Raw genomic sequence first — 20,674 nt, 5'->3', positions numbered from 1 at the left:
AAAATAAAACATAATGGTCTCTTGATAGCTTTTTTAATAAGTTTTTCTCTCCACTGCATAGACAAGAATGGATTTTTTTAATGCGAAAAACTTGGGGAGATTAAGCTTGCTTTATTAGAGAGCTGGCCTTACACAGTATTACAGTAGTTGTTTCCTAAAAATAACTTTCAAGCCCATTGATCAGTCTAAACTGAATTTCTCAGAGAAGTGATCTCTGGTGCTTAAACAAATCTATTAATGCTATTAATATTGCCCCTGAGTTCAGTAACTACTGAGAATTTTTCTTGGCAATAAATGCATGCAGGCAAGAGATGTTTATGATCCTGGGAAGGACATTTGTCAGAGTTTGTTCTTAAATCAACACTTTTACATTGTTTTCTATTTTCTACTCTCTAGTGAGGTACAAATCCCATATAAAGCTTTCCCCATAGTTGTGAGCATCTATTGCCAATGGTATCTTCATCGTGCAAAGCAGACTGTTGCTTCAGTTCCAGGGTAATTTTGTAAGAAAGTGAGTCCATCCAACGACTTGAATCATGCTTCATTAATTATTGCTCTCAGAATTGTTTTATTGATGTTTTTATTGTCCATCTCTTCTTTAAAGATATCTTAGTCATTAAACTGCTTGCTAGTTACACACATCCCACTTCACTGTATATATACACTGCGCTAGTCAAAATGTTTGGCAGCTAGCAACTCTTCAGAGAAGTATTTAGGTGAAACAGAAGGCCCTTGCTGTGTAGTTTTGTTTATTGATTCCCTTAAAAACTCCTGCAAAACATCTCTTACAGTTTAGAAATTACAGATTTAGCAAATTAAGCTCTTTCTTATGTATACGACAATTAATATTAATTACAAAAGCAGATGTTTGTGAGAAGAACATTTGCCTTCATTTTTAAAGTTGTATTGTATATTCAAGACACACAAGCTTTACTTTGCATCTGTTTTTCTTATGTTGAAAGGTTTTTATTAAGTATATTTTTTAAAGTAACCCTTCCTCTTCTTTATTTTTAATAAGGGAACCACAGTAGTTCGAAAGGCAATCACCTGCATTTTAAGAATATGTTATATTCTCTGTTTTTCTGTTTCAAAAGTATGTCCTATTTTCGCCTAATTTGTTGTGGGATGGAGGTTCTTTGCGACATATTTTTGTTGTTTCTTCTTGTTCCATCGAAGCTGCTGTTGATTCAACTTTGATGGAAACTACATTTTAAAGTAGGCAGGATGCTTCTGTTGCTCCCCTTTATTCCCTTGTTTTGTCGTTCACCCAGCATATATGTGCTGTGCATTTTTTCATTGGTGGTGGTGATGCCAGCTACAAATTCTTTTTCAGCCCATTCTTGTATTAGTGAGACTGGCTCTTCCCCATATTCTCATTTGTTGCCACAAATTTCATCTGTAGAAGAAAGTTCCATGAGAATGGAAATAAAGCATCTAGGTACCCCCCTCATTAAAATAATACATAATAAGAGTGATTAATGCTGTGAGAAATAATGGTAGCTAAACATCTCTCAAAGCAAGCCAAGCCAAACAAGGAATAAAGCTCTTTAAAAATGTGTGATGCTTCTCTTAAAGAAAGAAAACAAAGCTGCATAAATTGGCTAAATAATGCTTATGCCAAGTAGTGTAATTTCTAGATACAGTCTTGTTCACTCCCCTTTCATCCTTTCTTTAGGGGCAAGAGCTGCTTAGTTTTATGATTTTTAATACCCCTAGTGTGTTGTGGGTGCTGCTGTAGTCTAAATTATGTAGATGTAATTGCAAAAACTATTCTTACAGATAAGAAACATACACTCACTACATTTTCCACACTATTTCAGAATTTTTAATGAAAATCATATTTGATGTTTGTCTCCAGCAAAGAAATAATGAAGTATCATGCATAGGGAAGGTTTGTGTTTTCAGCTGAAGTAGCAAGGCTGAAACTTTAAGGAATCTTAAAAATCGGGTCCACAAGGTGTAGGTAGCTTGATTCCAAAAGCTTTGCTCTGGAGACTGTCTTCTGACATAAGATGGGATAAGTCATGGAGAGTAACAAAAAATGTTAGAAAAATGTGTGATAAGTAGTTCAGAAAATAATTGTTTTGAAATGAATTTAGAATTGGATATGAAGCCAGTGTAGAACATGAAGGAACAATGATTCCATTTGTCTCACATCTAAGTGGATTTTAAGTCTGTATTTTAAACTAATATGAGTTTCCACTTGGACTTGGAATTAGTTCCATGTTTGAGATACTTGGGTAAAATAGCATAAGAAGCTAGTAAGGAATAACTTATTTGGGAGAAAATGGGAGTGGTTGTGCTTCCACAGAGGAAGGAGCTGTCTAGCCAGGCATCCCCTCACTATGGCAATTCTTTGTGGCACATGTCTAGGAAACTTTTTTGAAAACTTGCAAATCTTCAGCATTTGTGGCTGAAGAAACTCCTGCAACTGAGGTGATGTGTTTTCATATAGGAACTATATACTTTTTTCAACTTTTAACTTCTTCACTGGCTTTCTGAACCCATGCAAGCTTTTAGTTAGCATCAATATATACATCTGCACCTCTTGATTTAGAGGAGTTGTACCTGAACACATGCACACACAGAGCTGGTGCCCATCTTGTCTCTTGCTGTCCAGACAAACTCCTGGAGGTAAAACCAGGACCAGAACAGCAGTTACAGTCCTGAGTGGACTTTCTGTCAGGTCTGTACTCCATGCAATCGGTGGCTTCTTGTTTATTCCCTCTCCCTTTATTATTTAATAGTTAGCTTAATATTTTATTAATACAGATCCCATTAGGGTCTTTCATTGTTATGTAACCAACTCCTCTTTAACAAATTGTAGGTATTTGAAGTCCTTGATAACATTTCAGACTGTGTGGAAGGTGTTGCTTACATGCAAGCTGCTAGTGACACATCATTTATGTTCTGCCTACCTAAGAAGGAAAGAGACCTTAATAATCAAAACAGAAACTATCCTTTTCCCTCCTTCAACACTTTCTTGATAACTCAGTCAAGAAATTACACAGGAAGGACCACTTGAACATAAATTCCAGGGAAGGAAAAAGTAATGTTCTAGCAATGTGAGAATGAGAAGTCAGATGAGGGGAATGATATGTCATATGTCAGATTTTTTTCATTTGCATATCAGATCAACCATCAAAACACGATTTTCCCCCCTTTCCTTTAAACTTGATGTACTATGAATACAAGACAAAAGTTTTTTCACTATGTATGTTAGATAGACTCCTTTTATCAGGAAAGTTAATGTGTAGAGAAACTGGCAGACTGTGAATGTTTTTACAGAAAGCGAGGAAAAGGTAAGTATCATAAAGATTTGACTGTAACCTGAGAAGTGCAAACTTCTCTCACTATTCTTCAGAAATACCACCTACTTCTATAATTTCCTTGTGACTTTGTTGCTGATAATTAGGAATTAAAAAAACCCTTGTGTACTGCTATTGAACTGATACAGACAGTGAACAGTCTGTGATATAAAGGAGGTATGTGAAATATTTAAGTTCTGATTCCTTTGTATGTCCAAACTGTGCTCTAATACAGTGTGGATAAGATGCCTTTTATTCTAAGCCCACCAAAGGTTAAAAGCTACGCAAAACGCTATCCCATAAGTATCTCTGACAGGAATTCCTGTTTACATTATGAGAAGAAGGAATTGTTGAAACTGATTGTTGTGGTTTGACATAGGTTTTTTTTCATTTTCTTGTTGTAACCAGCAACTGCTTTAAGTTCTCAGATCTCAGAGTTCAACATTGTTGTGCAAGAAATAATGGTAGCACTCTTCATTAATTTCTTTTTAATCCAAAAGTGAAGCAACATGGACAACCCAACTGGAAGCTAGTTCAACCACAGGATGTTTAACTCTTTCCAGATAATTTTTTTTTTTGCCAAGTGCTTCATTTATCTTAGGCTTCTGCCTTTCAAAGTTTTCACAGATATCTGTGGTTTATTCCTTTGTAGAAAGAAAGTGGTCTCCTGTGTGAGTAGAAATATGTGGGGGTTTACATCGATCCCTAATTAAAAACAGAATCACAGAATAAGCTGAGTTGAAAGGGACTTGGAAGGGATCCACAGGGACCATTTAGTCCAACTCCTGGCCCTGCACAGGACCATCCCACAGGATCACACCATGTGCCCAAGAGTATGTCCAAATGTGTTGCCCTGATTATCAAGAGTTTTCTAAAGCCTTCTGAGTTTACATTTTTGTAGAGAACTTTCTCACACACTTTTCTGTAAACAACTTATTGTTTTGCATTCTTTCATAGAGGCGGAGAAATTTGATGTACAGGTAGTTTGTCCAGTGTCGTTGGAGAGGTGGCACGTTCACCCTCCAATCCACTGGCACCTTTTGAGAACTATAAAAGATTGGAGTCAGAGAAAATAAATGAGTCTCTTCATTGTGACCAAAGCTGTGGTGCGTCGTTTTTCCTTGTGTCATCTAGTGACACAAATGCTTCTTTAACTCTTGTCAACCAGAAAGATAATTTTGTTCTGGTTACAGTAAGTTCTTCTGTAAGGGGTTGGATATCTTGTTTCTTCCCTTAAATTGATGGTTTTTAATTAGAAAATACAATACAAACCTGTCAAATTACACTGGATGTCAGTTCAGCAATTACTATTTGAAATAATTTTAACCTCATTAAAATAGAGGAAAATTATGCTTAACATAAGAAAATATTACAGTAGGTTTGAACAACTGTATAACAGTACTGAAAGTAAATTCAAAGAATCATTACTGTTAACTTCAAGGATTTGGGTTTTATCCTAAGCATGGAAGCTTGCTAAGAGAGAGTTAAAAAGAAAAGCATACCATGAGCCATGTCTAATTCATGTAGATATTTCTGTAGTTGTGGTGATTCAGCTTTTCCTGTAACCATCTTATATGTTATTCTCACTAAACAATAAATTAAATTTCTGAATCACTTCAGTTATGTTAACTAGTTTCAATGTATTTTATTAGGCTTTATCATTCTGCCTGAGGAGAAGGAAACACTCTTTTGTCTAACCTTTTATGTCAGTGTGGCTGCCTAAAAATTTGGAAAAAACCCCTGCTTTTAAACTAGGTGTGCAAGTATTGTCCTGAGCCTGGAATAACAGGTTTCCATTTTAAGCATATTGTTCTGCTTTGGAAACCAGTGTATTCTGAGTACTAATGATGGCATTGATAGCAGCTCTTTTTGTGGTCTTTAAATTAGTTGAAACTAAATTTTTGAAGTTTTTGGTTCTGAAAGCTTCGGATACCTAATGGTGTTTTGAATCATGGTCAGAAGTCATTCTTAGCATAATCTTTCTAAATTACTGTCTTCTAGTATGGGATAATTTCTGCCTAGTGATAGCTTTTCATTGATGTAATTTGTAGGTGTTAAAATGTAATATGTGTTTGTTACTTGGCCCTGAATGTTTGCCATTATATGGGCACCTAACAGCAGTATGCAAATACTCACATGACACATCTGTATCATGAATATGTTTTTTCAAATGGATGAATAGGTGTTGTGAGGAGGATTGTTCTGTTTCTTTCTTACCAATAATTCTTTTTGTTTATTTGTTTTTCAGATAATGGAGGACAAACTTTAGCAGGGGGGAATAACTGGCCACTGAGAGGGAGAAAATGGACCCTCTGGGAAGGAGGAGTGAGAGCTGTAGGCTTTGTTGCAAGTCCTTTGCTGAAACAAAAAGGTGTAGAAAGTCATGAACTCATCCATATCTCTGACTGGCTGCCAACGCTGGTGCACCTTGCTGGAGGACATGCCAATGGCACTAAGCCTTTGGATGGCTTTGATGTTTGGAACACTATCAGGTAACTTTCATGTCAAATCACCAAGTCATCATTCTGGTATGAGAAGAATTTAATCAGCCCAGGAAACAGAACTGGAATGGGGAGGGAAATAATACCTGTTCCTTTTCCATAAAAAAGGGAAGGTATAAATGCAATTAATTATGCTGTCTATGAGAGAACTATCCAGGTTGCAAATTAATCCTGGTTGCAGATGCAAAGCCTTCATACAGCTTTAATTTGAGTTTTTCAGTATGAACACAATAGCTCACAAGCATGATATATGTCTTCAAGAACATTCTGTGGTCCCAAAGTATGTTAACTCATTTTGCACAGCATGGAGTATAAGTTAGTAAATTTTATGGACCAAACACTGCTCTCTTACAGAGCTCAGTCAGGTGTCTCTGCAGTATGCATCTGGAATTAGACGTATGGGAAATCTGTGCAGACATTAAACTCACTGAACATGGATCCCACTTTGATGGTTTGTTAGCTCAGTACAGGACTTGTCAGGCTGGCTCACAGTGTAACCATTTGCATAGACCTGTGTCATGCTGTCCAGTGTCTCGAAAAGCCTTTGAGATCGAGTACAAAAGTACACCTGACCTGGTTCCTGAAGGTCGTGATGTTGTGACTGATTCAAGCAGGCTGAAATACTCAAAAGCACAGTGCAGACGTGCTTAGATCACTGGGAAAAGAGGCAGCATAGCTCCAGCTGGGTTATTTCAATGTTCTTTTATTCATCTAAAAAGGATTACAAAATCCTTAAAACCTAAGTTTCTGCAGAATCTGAAAGTTCTATGACCAGCCTTTAGTTTTGCAAAAATTGTGTTGGTTTAAATTCCTTTGTTTCTTTGTTTTCTGTGCTGCATGTAATGTATTCATTGATAGGTCTAAATCCTATTGTCTGTTTTCATAGAAGTTATATTTATTTTAGTAGGTCTTTGAATATAGTTTTAATTCACATAAGAATAATTTAAAATGGAAAGTTCAATACTGCTAAAGCAGAATAAAAAGACTAACAATTCTATTTCCTACACACTATTCAGTGGAGGATTATTGTTCTGTTTCTTTTGGTAGCCTTTGTTCTGCTTTTATAGCAGGTAGAGTATACCATATTATGTGTCACTTTTTGTCCCCTTCTTTTTTTGTGTGTCTTAGTATCCTAGACTGTGAATTGTAAGAGTTAAAAGCAATTCCTAAACAAGCATGAGCAGGAGTACTGTCTTGGTTAGGGACTGAGATGAGAAATTGAGAGTTAGAACAGGCAGATTTGAACCCATGTACCAATCCATGGATGCATCTATATGGCTCTTGGAGTGAAAAATAAAAAAACAAAACCAAAATTAACCCCCTACACCTCCCCATAACTAAACCCTGTATCTTGAGTTCAGAATTGTTTTGTCTATACCTGTGGCATTACCTGTTTGAAGCTGGTAAGCTTGATTTCATTCTTAGTGTTGCCTGTGTTTCTGAAGAGCTAAGGGGTGGTTTTCCGCAGTAGCTGGAGTTTACAGGAAGCTCATGGCCTTGTGCCCAGGTGTATTGTATGGCTCTCTTCCAAGTGGAAGAAGATAACGATATGTATAATTGAGGCCAAGGATCAACTGCCAGGAAGGAATGGAGACTCCCATCCAGCCAGAAAAAGTAAAATGTTTTACTTGTCAGTGTTCCTGTGGGGAAACGTAGCATCAGCAAGATCCAGGGTACACCTAAACCACAGACTTTTATTCCAGTTACCATTAGAACTCCTGCGTACTTCAGGTTCAGTTTCAACCATGTATTTTTGCAATGGATTCATCTACTCAGATCAGGTTACTTCAGCAGGAGAGTTGTTGGGAAGGATAGGTACAACTGTGCCAGCACACTGCTGACATTTGCATTTCTCTCTTTGTAAAGGGAATGAATGCAATCTTTACTGGCATTGCCAGGGAACAGGTGACTACCAGTGTTTTAGGGTGTGTCAAAGAGAGGGCCTCTGTCTGGACAGGTAACAAGTTAGGTTTTCTAACTGTTAGGCTATTCCTTGGTTGACCTTGCAGCCAAAATGTCAAATTTCACATGATTTTCCCATGTAATCAGGATAAATGACTGTATTAAATTTCATGACCATAATTCAAAAGGTCACAAATATTGGATAGCAAACAATGAAGGCACAGTGCCCTTTTGGTGATATCTGACAAAAAGTTCAAATATATTGTTTTTCTGGGACCAAATGGCTCATAGTCAGTGAAATTATAACTTGCAAAGATTCTAACTCATTTGAAAAAGGAAAATTAATCACTGTGTTACATATATTTTTTTCAGTACAGTCGAATATAAATAAATGCATAAGCTTCTTACAATTTTTTTTGGGAGGGAGGACACTTTAATCTTGAGCCTGCTGGTTCATATGTGTGTAATCAAAAGGAAAAAGATCATAAATTTGGAACCTTGATTTAGATATTCAAAAGAATATATGGGATGGTGCAGATATTTTCAGAAGTCAAAAAATTATTGAATCTATTTCAGTGATATCTGTCTATTAATGATCAGTATTTTAAAAATGGGTTCTTAATATGATGTTTATGTAATACTAAAAATATAATAATGCAATAATTTATTAAAAATTTTATACTACTGAAAATAACTATATATAAATGCAATATACTATAGAAATAGGAATATATATACAATACACAGAAATTCAACAAAAGGTTTTAAATGCTGAGTATAAATTCTGAAATTCTAGACCAAGATGAACTTTCTATCACGACTTTAAATGACTAATAGTCCAAATTAGGAATCACATTAACATGACACCAATTAATATTAAGTACTTGTAGTGCAAAGAAGTGCTGAGAGTCACATAAGAGCTAAGTGTTCCTTTCATACCTTGTCTACTTAATTCTGGCCCCTGAAGAACCAGAAGACAAATAACAGTTAGGAGGAAACAGCAGAAAAAGATGATGTTCAGGAGCACACATCTTGTAGACAAAAATACCTTCTTTTGCATTCTTTTTGGTTACCTATACTCTTAAGTTTCTGTCATACAGTGCATGAAACTGAGGCAACACAGTGTTTGGGTTCTCACTGTTTGAACTCTTCAGTAAAAATTTATATGGTAATTAAAAGCTCTTTGACAGGGATTCTAACTCAAAAGTTTGTCTACTCTTTCCAAATCCATCTGCTGACCCTTTACTCTTTCAGAACTGTATCAATGAAAGACTTAATAAAAGAAGATTGTGATATTATTTGAAATAGAAACTGAAAGAGGGCAGGTTTTGCTCACACGCTCACAGCCAGACAATCTTACTCACCAAGAGGTGTGTGTGTGTCTAGGAAGTCTGCCCAGCCAGACACAGGGGCAAAGGATGTCAAGCCATCCACCTGGCATCCCCACACCATGATGTTTGTGAACACATAATGGGCCTGGCATCTGTTGCTGTGGCGCAAGGGTCCAGGGATGTCAGGTGTGAAGTCCTTCAAACATCATCTGTATTCTTCGTAGGTTGGTAACTGTGCATAGGTTCTAGTTACACCTGTTTGTGTCCTTCTGATGCTGCATCTGTGTCCTGCGCTACCTCTGTGAGTCCCTGAAGGCCATCACTGCTTTGCCTCCAGATGTCCCTGTCCAGTGGAACTGGCCTTGATGTGCTGGGGTTGTGCTGATGTGCTAGTCTGGATTATCATTAACGTGGGTTGTTACAAGAGCCCATTCCCTGCTCTTGTGTTCATGATGTTGTCTCCACATGCAGATTTTACCACTCTTTCTCCATCTGTACCTATCTTGGACTATTTTTCTCTGCAAAATTTTGTTGCAGCATATAATTATACCAGTACTATGTCATTTTTATTTTTCTCCAAGTACCTTTGAAATGAAATGTAACTTCCTTTTTGATGTCTTTCACTTATTTTTTAAAATAACTTAGCATAGTATCATTGTGTCAACCCATTTTTGGATAGCTATCAGGTTTTTCCAGTCTCAGGTATCAACATTTTATAAAGGTTCATAAATAAGTAATAAATCAAAGTAGATTTCCCTTTTCTCCTGCCTTAGATTATCATAGGTAAGACTACAATATAGCTCTAAAACCATGTATGTATTACAAAAAAATTCTGGAAATACAGTGATAATATCACTGATATATTTTATAAAAATAGCAATTGAGAATACCAAGAATGATACTAAAATGCAACCAGTCAAGGAGTCTAAATTGTACTGCATATTTCCAAGCAAGTATAACAAAAGGCAGTTGCATTTTTAAGAAACATCTGTTCTCCAGATGCTTACTACTCTGTTGAAATAAGGACACTTGGCAAAGTAGTTTTCCTTTGGTTGATACATATTTTTTGATACATCTTGATTTTCAGCACTGAATATCTAGTGTGTCCATGCTCAGAGAAAGTATTTTATTTTGCATTAACAGAAAAATGGAATGATAGACCACATGAAGCAATATGATAGGCACTGAGAGATTCAGGATAAAATACAGTACAAGTAGCTATTATTTTGTCAAAGCTTATTATTAAGCAGAGAGTTTAAAGTCTTACTTATATATTTTGTAGGGCAAGTTTAATTTTTATATTTTTATAATGTTGAAATATCATAACTGATTTGGTGTAGTAAATGAAGTAAGGTCAGTTTGAATTCTTCTGTACTGAATGGGTACATTTGTTTTAGGAATCAAGCACCTGATTAAAAAAAAATCATTGTTGTGATATAAATTAACATAGAAGAAAGAGCAGTCTAAAGCTGAGAGTATGCTTATTTCCAGCATATTTGAAATATAATCATTTTAAGAAAACATTAAAAATAAGACCCAGAGAAATATGACAAGGTTATAAAGACTCAGATTTTGCTTAGTGACACTGAGAATGTTTTTGTGCAAGACAAACATACTTACCCTGAAAAACCTTGGATTCCTTTCCAAGGACACCTTCTGGCTGTTTAACAACAACAAAAGTGAAAGATTGCATGTAGATCTTTGTGCTCACTAAGGAATAATAGGGCTTTCGGTATGTTTAAAGAACTTTGCAAATCAGAAGAATGAACTAACTAATTCTCATACCAACACTGAAGTTAGGCCACATGCTTTGCCATTAAGCTATTCTTACATAGAGGACTGTTTTGAAAAACAGCAGCTTTTAACTGCTTAATTAAATAATAAGGACATATCTTAATTATTCTACCATCTGACAGGGTAGAATAATAACCAGGCAATATAAAAAGTTCCTTATGTTTAGGGGGAGGGGTGACATGTTAGGATATTGAAGTCTAAAAATAAATATTCTAAAATTAGAGCATTGTAAGACATGGTTACCCAGGCAGTTAAAATACAAAGCCAGGTTTCCCTAGAGAATATTATTGCTTTGTTATTGTAGCTCTCCTGACTAGACTATTTTCCTGATGCAAAATACCCTTGCAGAACATCTGCCAAGGTGAATCTGTGTATCTGTGGAGTTTTGTAAATGGAAAGGAGGGCAGAGTTAAGGCACTTCCAGGGAAATGGATCTCTGTTACAGGCGTAAATTTCCTATCTGTTGTCCCCAGAATGTTGTTTCTGTTTTCCTGATGTTTTTGGTGTGAGGCAGGTGGCTTTTTTCAACATACAATGTCAAATTCTTTGGCTATTGTTTTGTGATATATGCTGGTTGTGAATATCCATGCTCCATACAACAAGAATTACTGAAGTATTACTCAAACTAAAAAGCAGTGCTGTACCATGTAATAGCTCCACGGAGCTTAATGCAGTGATGTCATAAGCTTCAGGGAGTAAATCTCATGATTACATACAGATCACATCTGAGGTACTAAGAACAGTATTCTATCCCAGAACAAAAATGGATTCAATAATAATGGCAACTGCTGCATGAAAAACTTACATTAATACAAGTATAATCTTTATTTTTTTGTATTCTATCAGCTGTAATGTAAATAGCCATGTTTAATATATAATATCCACTGTCCATGTTAGAATTTATAAAGGAAGTTACCTTCAGTCTGCTTGAACACTATGAATATGCTTGGTATAATCATAGACTCATATGGAATCACAGAATAAGGTTGAAAGGGACCTTTAAAGGTCATCTAGGCCAGCCCTTATGCCTTAGACAGAGACATCTTCAACTAGATGATGTCAGGTTGCTCTAAGTCCCTCCTGTGCTGGGACCCCAGAGCTGATGCAGCACTGCAGGTGGGGTCTCAGCAGAGCAGAGGGGCAGAATCCCCTCCCTGACCCTGCTGGTCACTCAGCACTGTGTGGATACTGAGCAGCACTGTATGAATATTTATCCTATAAAGACGAGAAGTAAATAGGAGTAAGTTACTTAATGGTGCTTTATTTGACTCTGGTGGAAGGTACTGGATTACTTAGCATAACTCTGGTGGTTTAAAATATTCTGGAAAATGTAGATACAACTCAGAAGAAAACCTTCCCAGTTTTCTTAGTCATTGCAGAGTCAATCACAGGCTATACATTTGAAACCTAGTTTAATTTTTGCTAACTGGTTCTTGTTACTGTTACCTATGAACATATGGTGAAAGGCACACTTGAACACAGCTGTCAATGGAGCACATAGAGTTTATTAAGTTTAAGATAAAATTTGTTTCAATAAGGCCAAGCGTTCTTAAATTAAGAGTATGACTACTATATACACTGGGTGGGAGGGGTGCACAATTAACCTTTCACCCACATTTTGGACAAAACATTTTTGTGATAGTTTCTATACATTGAATTACTAACACTGCGGCTTAATTAATGTAATTCCTCTGTATTAATTACAATACTATATTACTTGAACACATTTAATCTTTTAGTTCTTCTTGATAGTTCTGTACTCACTCAAAATGTATCTTCCGGAAATGTTTTTAGAAATGTAACAGAAAAATATTATTTTGTTTGTTACTGCAAATTTTAAATTACAGGTAAATACTGTTTAATGTATATTCTATATATTTAAATAACTGTTATTTTTTATGTCTCCAATGAGTTTTATATTACCCGCGTTTTTATTCTTAATGTCAAGAAGCTTAGGGGCCCTGGTTGAATTTTTTGTGTCTTAAATTAAGCTCCTTAATGAAAGAAAAAACAACTTAAATTATTTGGAAATTTCTGAAAGGATGTATTTTGGTTCACTGTCAAATAATAAATTACTGTCGTATATTTGTGTTGACACATTTCTTTCTAATTATGTCTTCCTACTCATGTTGCCCTTTATAAGGGGTAAATTTAATTTAGTCAGTTTTTTAGGTCTGGGATTTACTTAGCTAAGAAAATTTATGGGTAAGTTCAGAGGCTTATTCTCCACCATCTCTATGTACTGAATGGCTAGAAAAAGAAGGATTCTTTTCTTTTTTAACACAAGATTCTAAGTATCTAAATAATCCTTGTGACCTCAATTAGAAATCAAAAGTAGGTTTTTTGTGGGATAGCAATGCTTGTGTTTTTTGAGGCATTCAGCCATAATGCTTCCAGCACTTGTTCAGGTAAGCAGGGAGCATAGCAAGTGCTATTCCATCTTATGCTGTGAAATTTGACTCTTAAAATTGGTTGTAAAACCCTGCTTAGGTAGGGCCAATTCTGTACCAGTAAATTTATGAATAATCTAAATAAACACCACTGAAGTTAGGGAAAACTTCTAGAGGCAAAGGTTGTTGCTGCTCAGGTGGAAAGGAGCATTCAGATTAAAGTTGATAGTAATCAATTTAAAGCTCACTCTCTATTAAGATGACAAAAAGCCTTAAAATAAAGGATGCAGAATCCTAATGAGCTATAGGAGGTAATTAACATTTCCTTTTGAAATCTCTCTTAGTGAAGGAAGACCTTCTCCCAGAGTGGAACTGCTGCATAACATAGACCCCATGTTTGTGGATGATTTCCCATGTGAGTATGCTCAAGATTTATTAAATGTACAGTTTGCCTTCTGAACATTTCTTGTCTTCCGTAAGTGAAGTATTTTCTTCCAGGTGAAACAAAATACAGTAGGATGCCTTTTGCTTTTAAGTAAATAGCTTTAAAATACAGAAACATCATCCCCTAGATGGTGTAAGTTCTTCAATGTGATCAACATGGGCTTCCTATTTCAGAGAGCTCTGAAACACTGCTGAGTAATGAATAAAGTACTTTGGGACATGGAAATGTTGAGGAGCAGCTGTGTGCCTGAGGTGCACAGTGAGGCACACTGCCAACAACTCTTTCCAAACCCTCTCTCCAGACTTCCAAATGAACTGCTCGCCCTAATGCATCTTGATACAACTGTATAATATGACCTTGCAAATGGAAACCTTGAGTTTGTTTGGAGCTGAGTCGTTCCAAGCTGTGTGATTGCTTTTGTTCCATAATCATGTGGGTTGGATCCTTAATGCCACAATCACATGAATTGGAGCTGAACTTTGCTAATTCTATAGCTCTTTTTAAGCACCATCTGTTTTAGGATTCAACATTACTAGTTTGCTAAGGACTACAAGCTTTTCAGGCAGACATTTTTTTCATACAGAACATTGGAACAGGTCCCTTGCAGTGTTTTTATAGCATTTCTGTATTTCATTATATAAAGATGTAAATCCAGGCAGAGAAAAAGTAGTGCAATGGAGACACTGATCTGTTGCCTGCAAGACAAATACACATTGGGCTGCAATAACTGGACAGAAATGGGTAAGGTGGACTTTTGCAATGCACATCTGGTTCTGTGATGCTTTTCTGAGAAGGAGCAACATTGTGCCTATCTAATGCTGACTGGGCAGCACTGCCTGCAGATAGTTCCTACATACTGATTGAATTAAGGTGTAGCTACGTTGATTTCCCTTCAAAAAATGCTTAGTGAGTCATAGGATTCCTGTACAATATTATTCCCTGGTGAAGTATTCTCAGGCCTACTTCGGAGACCATCTTTTCCTTGTGGGAATGGCCTGTGATTGAGCTGTTTGAATAGACAAATTTCTGGAGTGAGCAGAAGGGGGACAAGCAAAGGAGGTTTTCAGGAACCTGGGATCTTAGCAAATGTGGCCCCAAACCGCTTCCATGACGCCGTGCTCTGATGATCATTCACTGTTTGCTACATGTATCATGTCCTTAGTTATGTGCATTGCATGAAATGTGGGCAAGAAGTGGGGCTGGGAGTCAGAAGCTGTAGTAGGTGCAACTCTTACACTGCATAAGATGCGTGTTTTAAGAATCATGAACAGAGGAAGTTATATGCATGCCTGTAAATGTACAATGTTTTTATGTGCCTTTCAAAACTGCAGTAATTAAAAACAAAAACTGAACTCTTTGCCAGCATGTTCTTATGCACATTATGGAGTTTCCCTGTCTCTTCTCAGCAAAGGCCTATTCTTTCAGAAAATTACTTTGTGCCTCCTAGTGAAATTATGCTTCATCATATAAGGATTAAGATTTCTATTTAGCAGCCTGAGTTCTTAGGAATAATTGGACATGTATGTAAGTCAACTGATTTTTACTTGCTGTTTTTCATTTATTGAAACTGAATAATAAATTTAGAATTAATACCTAGAAAAATTATGCTAGTGTCTCTATTATGGATAGATTAGTGAGACACAAAACTTGGAATATAGAAGCACTTTCAGATTTTCAGCAACCCTGATTCTCTTCATGTTTCATTGGTTTCCTTTTTTCTTTTTTTTAAGCATCTTAAACTGCTTTGAAAAATCACATCACCTAAATCATCTGATGTCAGATGAAGTATTCCTATTATACTAATGCTTTCTTTTTAATAGAAATTTGAATTAGAAAGTGAAATAATAACTGGAAGATAAGATTAGCCAAATCTTTGGGTTTGCGGAGTACTGTAAAACAGCAAATAGGCAATGAAATATCAAGATTCTGTTAAATGTAACCAAAAAAAGGACTTTTCAGGTTGTTGTGTTTAATCAGGCAAAAAGACAGTGCTGTTGTATTTGGGCACATGTAGAGCATTAAGTTACTATTTTACCTGGCTCAGGGCAGGTTCAGTGTTCCTGAACTCTTGAGTAGTTTTGTCTGTAATGTATACATTCTTTCACCATAATATGTTTTTATTTAATGGATGCATTTATCTTCATCTCTACCAGAAAAGCCAGGTTATATATCTATATATATTTAGTAGCATGAATGATGGTATGCCTTATGTAATTAATAGGGTTTAACTGAAACAGGAAAACTGAGCTTTGTTTTGTTCAGCTTTTTTACACCAAAATAAGCACTCCTTCAGGGAAGAATTTGTGCAAAAGACATTAATTAACAGTAACTCTACAAGTCAACTGTTACAGCCAAGTCTTCAACAGAATGTTAAGTTAAAGTAATAAGACATGGTGTCTTGATTACAGAGCTAGCAATGTCTCTGCTGCTGTGGTCTGTTAGAACTGACCTTGAGCTTGGTGTTTATTTACCATTTGTGGGGTAACAGCATACAACTTCTGAACTTCTCAGACTGAGCACTGGTTTCTGATCTCTGAACATCAGCTGGGATTACTCCAGCACATCTGATGAATCTGCTGATCAGCATCTGCTTACCTTTTTTCACGACCTGATGTCCAGTGGCAAACACTGTAGCCCTTCAGTGGTCTTGTATCAAGTACTGCACTTCTCCTATTGTTAATAGTAAAGAGCACAAGAAGAAAAACACTGTAAAATAGTTCGCCGGCAGTTCAGTTTTACAAAAAAATGCTCAGGTCTTATTTCATTGACTCCTTCAAGTAGATCATCTTTCTCAGAAGGCAGACTTCCTTCATTCAAATATAAACCTTTCCTGTGGTCTGACACACATGGGCAGTGTTTTAAACTTCTTTTTTTTTTTCATCTTTAGTGCTAAAAAAGGCTTTAGTGCTTCGTCTCCCTGGCCACAGACCTTGTCTTTAGCCTCTCTCTGACTTGTGGCAGCCCAGTGGAGTGCTTCGGGTTAAAACCAAGCTTTTTTCTTAACAAACTGATCTGGTTTGTGGTGCAAACCTGCAACTATTGTACTCATATAAGAGCATACAGTGGAATGAAAAACTAGAGTGGGATCTCCAAAACTAGGATGAGGAGAGAGGTGCATTGTGGTCTTTGGGGGTTGCAAAGCCAGTCTGGTGGAGAGCTATTGCCAAGATGGCCAGCATGTCCTCTCCCTTTCCTCTATCCCTCCTCCTTCACTTGTGTTAGATGTAGAAATCACATGGTAACAAGATGATTTTTCTGCTAGATCGCTTTTAGATGGTTTTGGGTAGCCAATCAAAAGAAGAGGAAAGGTTTCTACCACATCAGTGAGCTGAATCAACCTGCCCTGTAGCTGTGTGATGGGGAGCAGGGCATCAGTGTGTGGCTGGTAGCAGATGGAGAGTCTGGCCACAGGACTCACCAGCTAAGATCAGTTCTGATCATGTTTGGAACCTCAGCCAGAGGCAGTAGTTTAATGGAGTTTAAGCTAGTAGGCTGCTGCTGCTACCACAGTGGATATTCTGCCTCGCACAGTGCCTCACCACTGCTCCCCTTTCTCATGGGTCACCAAAACTACTCACAGAGCCAGGCTATGAACCAGGTCAGGATACTGGTTCAGATTTTAATAAGCCCTTTTTTCCCCCCTTTTGGATGTATGCTGGATACCCAGTGCTCATTTTGGCACAACGACTGGAACTAGAAGGAGTTTGAGGGACAGGTGAGACTGATTCTTTTGGCTCTGAAATTAAACCCTGAGGTTTCTGTTTCATGATACATGATTAAGTGATTCAACAGGTTTCTCCTGGGGTTGTGCTTTACTTTCTCTCCTTCCCTTTCCCAGCCACGTGCTCTTAGTGCTTATTTTGCATTCATTTTGGCACTTCTTTAATACCTCTGTGAACTGATCCAGCTTGCTAGCCTGGTTTTCCTCTGCCATGTGGGTTGAATCTGCACATCGGAGGGGCTGATGGATGCCAGCGGTAACCCAAGGCAGGGGCAAGGAGGGTCTGTGGTTGGAAGAAGGGAGGCAGAGGGGGAGGCAACCCTCCTAGTACTGTCTGGCTGCTTCTGGAACAAGAGCCCCTCAGGGAAGGAGTGAGAAACCACATCTGGCTGAGCCTTGCTATGCTAAACCAGTCTGGTGAGCTCTGCAGATGGAGCTGGACCCACGCACCTCAGAGGTGATTGCTCCTCTGCCTCCCTGCTAAAAGCCATTGCTTTCATCTTCCTGGTTGCCTCTTCATCACACTGTTGATTGTTTTCAGAAGTGATGAATATATGTCTCAATTGCTTGATCTCAGTGTAGATTTGTAGTTTATTAGAGAGTTTAAAATTATGTAAATTTGCTATGAAAAATCTGCTGTCTTTCAGGTTTGGGTCTGGAACATCCACATTTTCTGTTAGCTTTAAGGATTCAGTAGTAAAATAAGAAAATTAAAAACAGAAAGCTGAAATTATGTTGAGAGTATAATTTTCTCTGTAATGTATAGGTTAAGAAAGCAAAAATAAAATGCATAAAGTAACTTAAAAATTGCTTAAGTAAAAAAACGGATTTACATACATTTGATGTACATTTTGATGAGAAAAGAAACAAAATTGTTTTACCCCATTTTTGTGAATTAGTCCTTAAAAATAAAAAAATAGCCAAGCTGTTGATGGTTTGGCAGCTGTGGGGATGACATCAGCTCCTCCATTGTGAAAGATCTCCTGTCTTTTAAACAGCCTTATGGCATTTCATCAAGTTTTGGTGATTCAGCTAAATTAAAACCCAATTGGTTTTAAGTCTCAATTCCCCTAACTGCTAAACCAAACTTATTTCTGACCACAGTCATTGCTAGATGGCCTGTCTTGAAGCAGCATTGAAACTTTATATCCCACAGAAGGCAATTTTATTTTGAGAATCAGAATTAAATGACATGCTGAAAGGAAATGTACTCTTTAATTCAGAGTTGTTAATCAGAATCTGTCAGTACACACTGTATTACCTTTAATTTGACTTGCTAAATTTATTAATATATTTGGTGACTTTCACAAAATCTTGTAGACTATATGTGTAGCATCACTTTCTCTTTGAAAGGAACTTAAATTTATTTAAATTAGAAAGATATATTCAAAATAAATATGTTTTGGGTGGCACTGGCTTAGGCTGACAAAACTTCTACCTTCATTTAAAATTCAAGACTTAACCATAAACTAAAACTTCAAAGGCATAATAACAGTGTGGATTACTAATTGTAGTCAATTTATTTAGAAGATAAATCTATTCAGAGGGAGACATCCAAGACAGATATAAAGACATAAAAACATTTTGTGATTTTCCTCCAAACCTTAATTTGCCTAGAGCAAAACTAATCAGTTTTTACATTGCTCTCCTTGACATTTGAAAGAGGGCATTACCTCATATACTGCACTATTAATTGCCAAAATAAATGATTGCTTATAAAGGGCTAGATCTGCTATATGCAGAATGAACATATAATATATTACAATAGAGAAATCTTTTCTCTTCTGGGACTGATGTGTCATTTGTAGACATTAAAATTGCATTTTAATGCCTGCAGCATTATATATTATATCCATACATATACCAAAACAATTCATCTTGATTAAGGAGTAGACACTCCAGGGTCCTCTATGTCCCATTTATTATTTATTTTGCTTAGGTAAAAGAAGATTCCTGAGAGTTTGTAGGACAGAAGTTACTTCTTCCCCAGTTCTATTACTGATGACCTAGCTTCTTTAGAATTATTTAACAAAAAGGGGAAAAAAAAGAAAAAGAAAGTGAGAAAAAAATTATCATAATGGAGTTAATCAGTAGCAGCAGAAGATGCATGGATGAGTGTGCTGGGTGGGTGTTGAATGAGACAAATACACTCCATGTCTTTGACAGGCGTAAGACCCAGAATCTACTCTTGAGTCAAAACTCTGCAGAAAATTGACCCATATACTCAGCTGACTGAGCTTACATAGTGACAGCTGGAATTGGAGAATGGTCAAGAATGGACAAAATCTGAGATATGTTCTTTGCTTCTCCAAATTACCATTTTTCTGCAAAATTATACATATGCATGCTGACCATCTGGACTCTCTCATCTTCCCATTTCAAGAAAATAATAAATTGCAACTATCTCCTGGAAGTTTGTAAGGCAGGAGTTGCCAACATAGGACCCTGTATCCTTCAGCCACTTCATGCAGTGCATGTTATGCTGACCTGGCAGTTTTGGGCAGAACTCAGCTCCACTCCTTAATGGGAGGCTGCTGTTCCAGCTACCTCTGCTGCCATTCACATCAGAGATAAGTGGTGTTTTTCTTTTAACTGTTAGGTATGTGAGTTTCTGGGTTGTAGGTCTTGCTGTCAGGAAGTTTGGGCTGTGGTTCTGCATTTCCTTGGCTCTTAGCCCATCTACATCTCAGCATGAACCATCCATCCCTGCAGTATTTAATACTAGAGGATTGCATGTTTGGTGAGCCCCATAAATAACTAATCCCCATGTTTCCTCTGGGATGTAGATAATCTCCTTCAGAATTTAGAAATGTTAGGTCACTTGATTAGGTGTGTAATGCAAGTATCATGACAGGAATCCAGAAATCCCTCTATACTGCTTTTTTATGCTCCATTGTATTCTATAATTATTTTAACATAATGCTACCATTTTATGTTTTTATGCAAGTCTTGACATAAATGGTAGATTACGTTTTTCAAATTAAATATCTAAGCCATAAACCTGAAAAATTTTAACAGAGCACAGGTTGTTAGAATTGCTGCTCAGTTCTCTTTACCTTCAACACAGCATCCTTACAGTGATGCAGATGGGTTTGGGTGTTTCGCATATAAGGCCATCACAACAGGACATATCTTCAATAATGCATAAGTTCCATACAATCAGTAAAAATTTGTTTCCTGGAAAAAGTAAGATTTTAATTTTTGTTTTCCTTATTTTCCCATTGGAAGTGAAAGTTCAACATTTCCTTTAGCTGTGTCTCTTTTTGTGATGTTTTAACATTG

General features: G+C 36.8%; 1 protein-coding gene across 3 annotated transcripts in view; it reads left to right on the top strand.

Moving 5' to 3' along the window:
* The window catches only part of ARSB (arylsulfatase B), a 78,662-nt gene that overhangs the window by 26,368 nt on the left and 31,620 nt on the right, over positions 1 to 20,674 (top strand). For all 3 annotated transcript variants that reach the window (XR_008441373.1, XR_008441374.1, XM_054003763.1), the window contains exons 5-6: positions 5,557 to 5,800; positions 13,571 to 13,641. Coding sequence is in view for 1 of the 3 variants with exons in the window: in XM_054003763.1 (XP_053859738.1) it covers positions 5,557 to 5,800; positions 13,571 to 13,641 (315 nt within the window). In the remaining 2 variants the exon portion in view is untranslated. The remainder of the gene's footprint in view (positions 1 to 5,556; positions 5,801 to 13,570; positions 13,642 to 20,674) is intronic.

Source organism: Vidua macroura, chromosome Z (genome assembly GCF_024509145.1).
Source record: "Vidua macroura isolate BioBank_ID:100142 chromosome Z, ASM2450914v1, whole genome shotgun sequence".
Taxonomy (NCBI): domain Eukaryota; kingdom Metazoa; phylum Chordata; class Aves; order Passeriformes; family Viduidae; genus Vidua; species Vidua macroura.
This window is presented reverse-complemented; position numbering and strand designations above follow the sequence as displayed.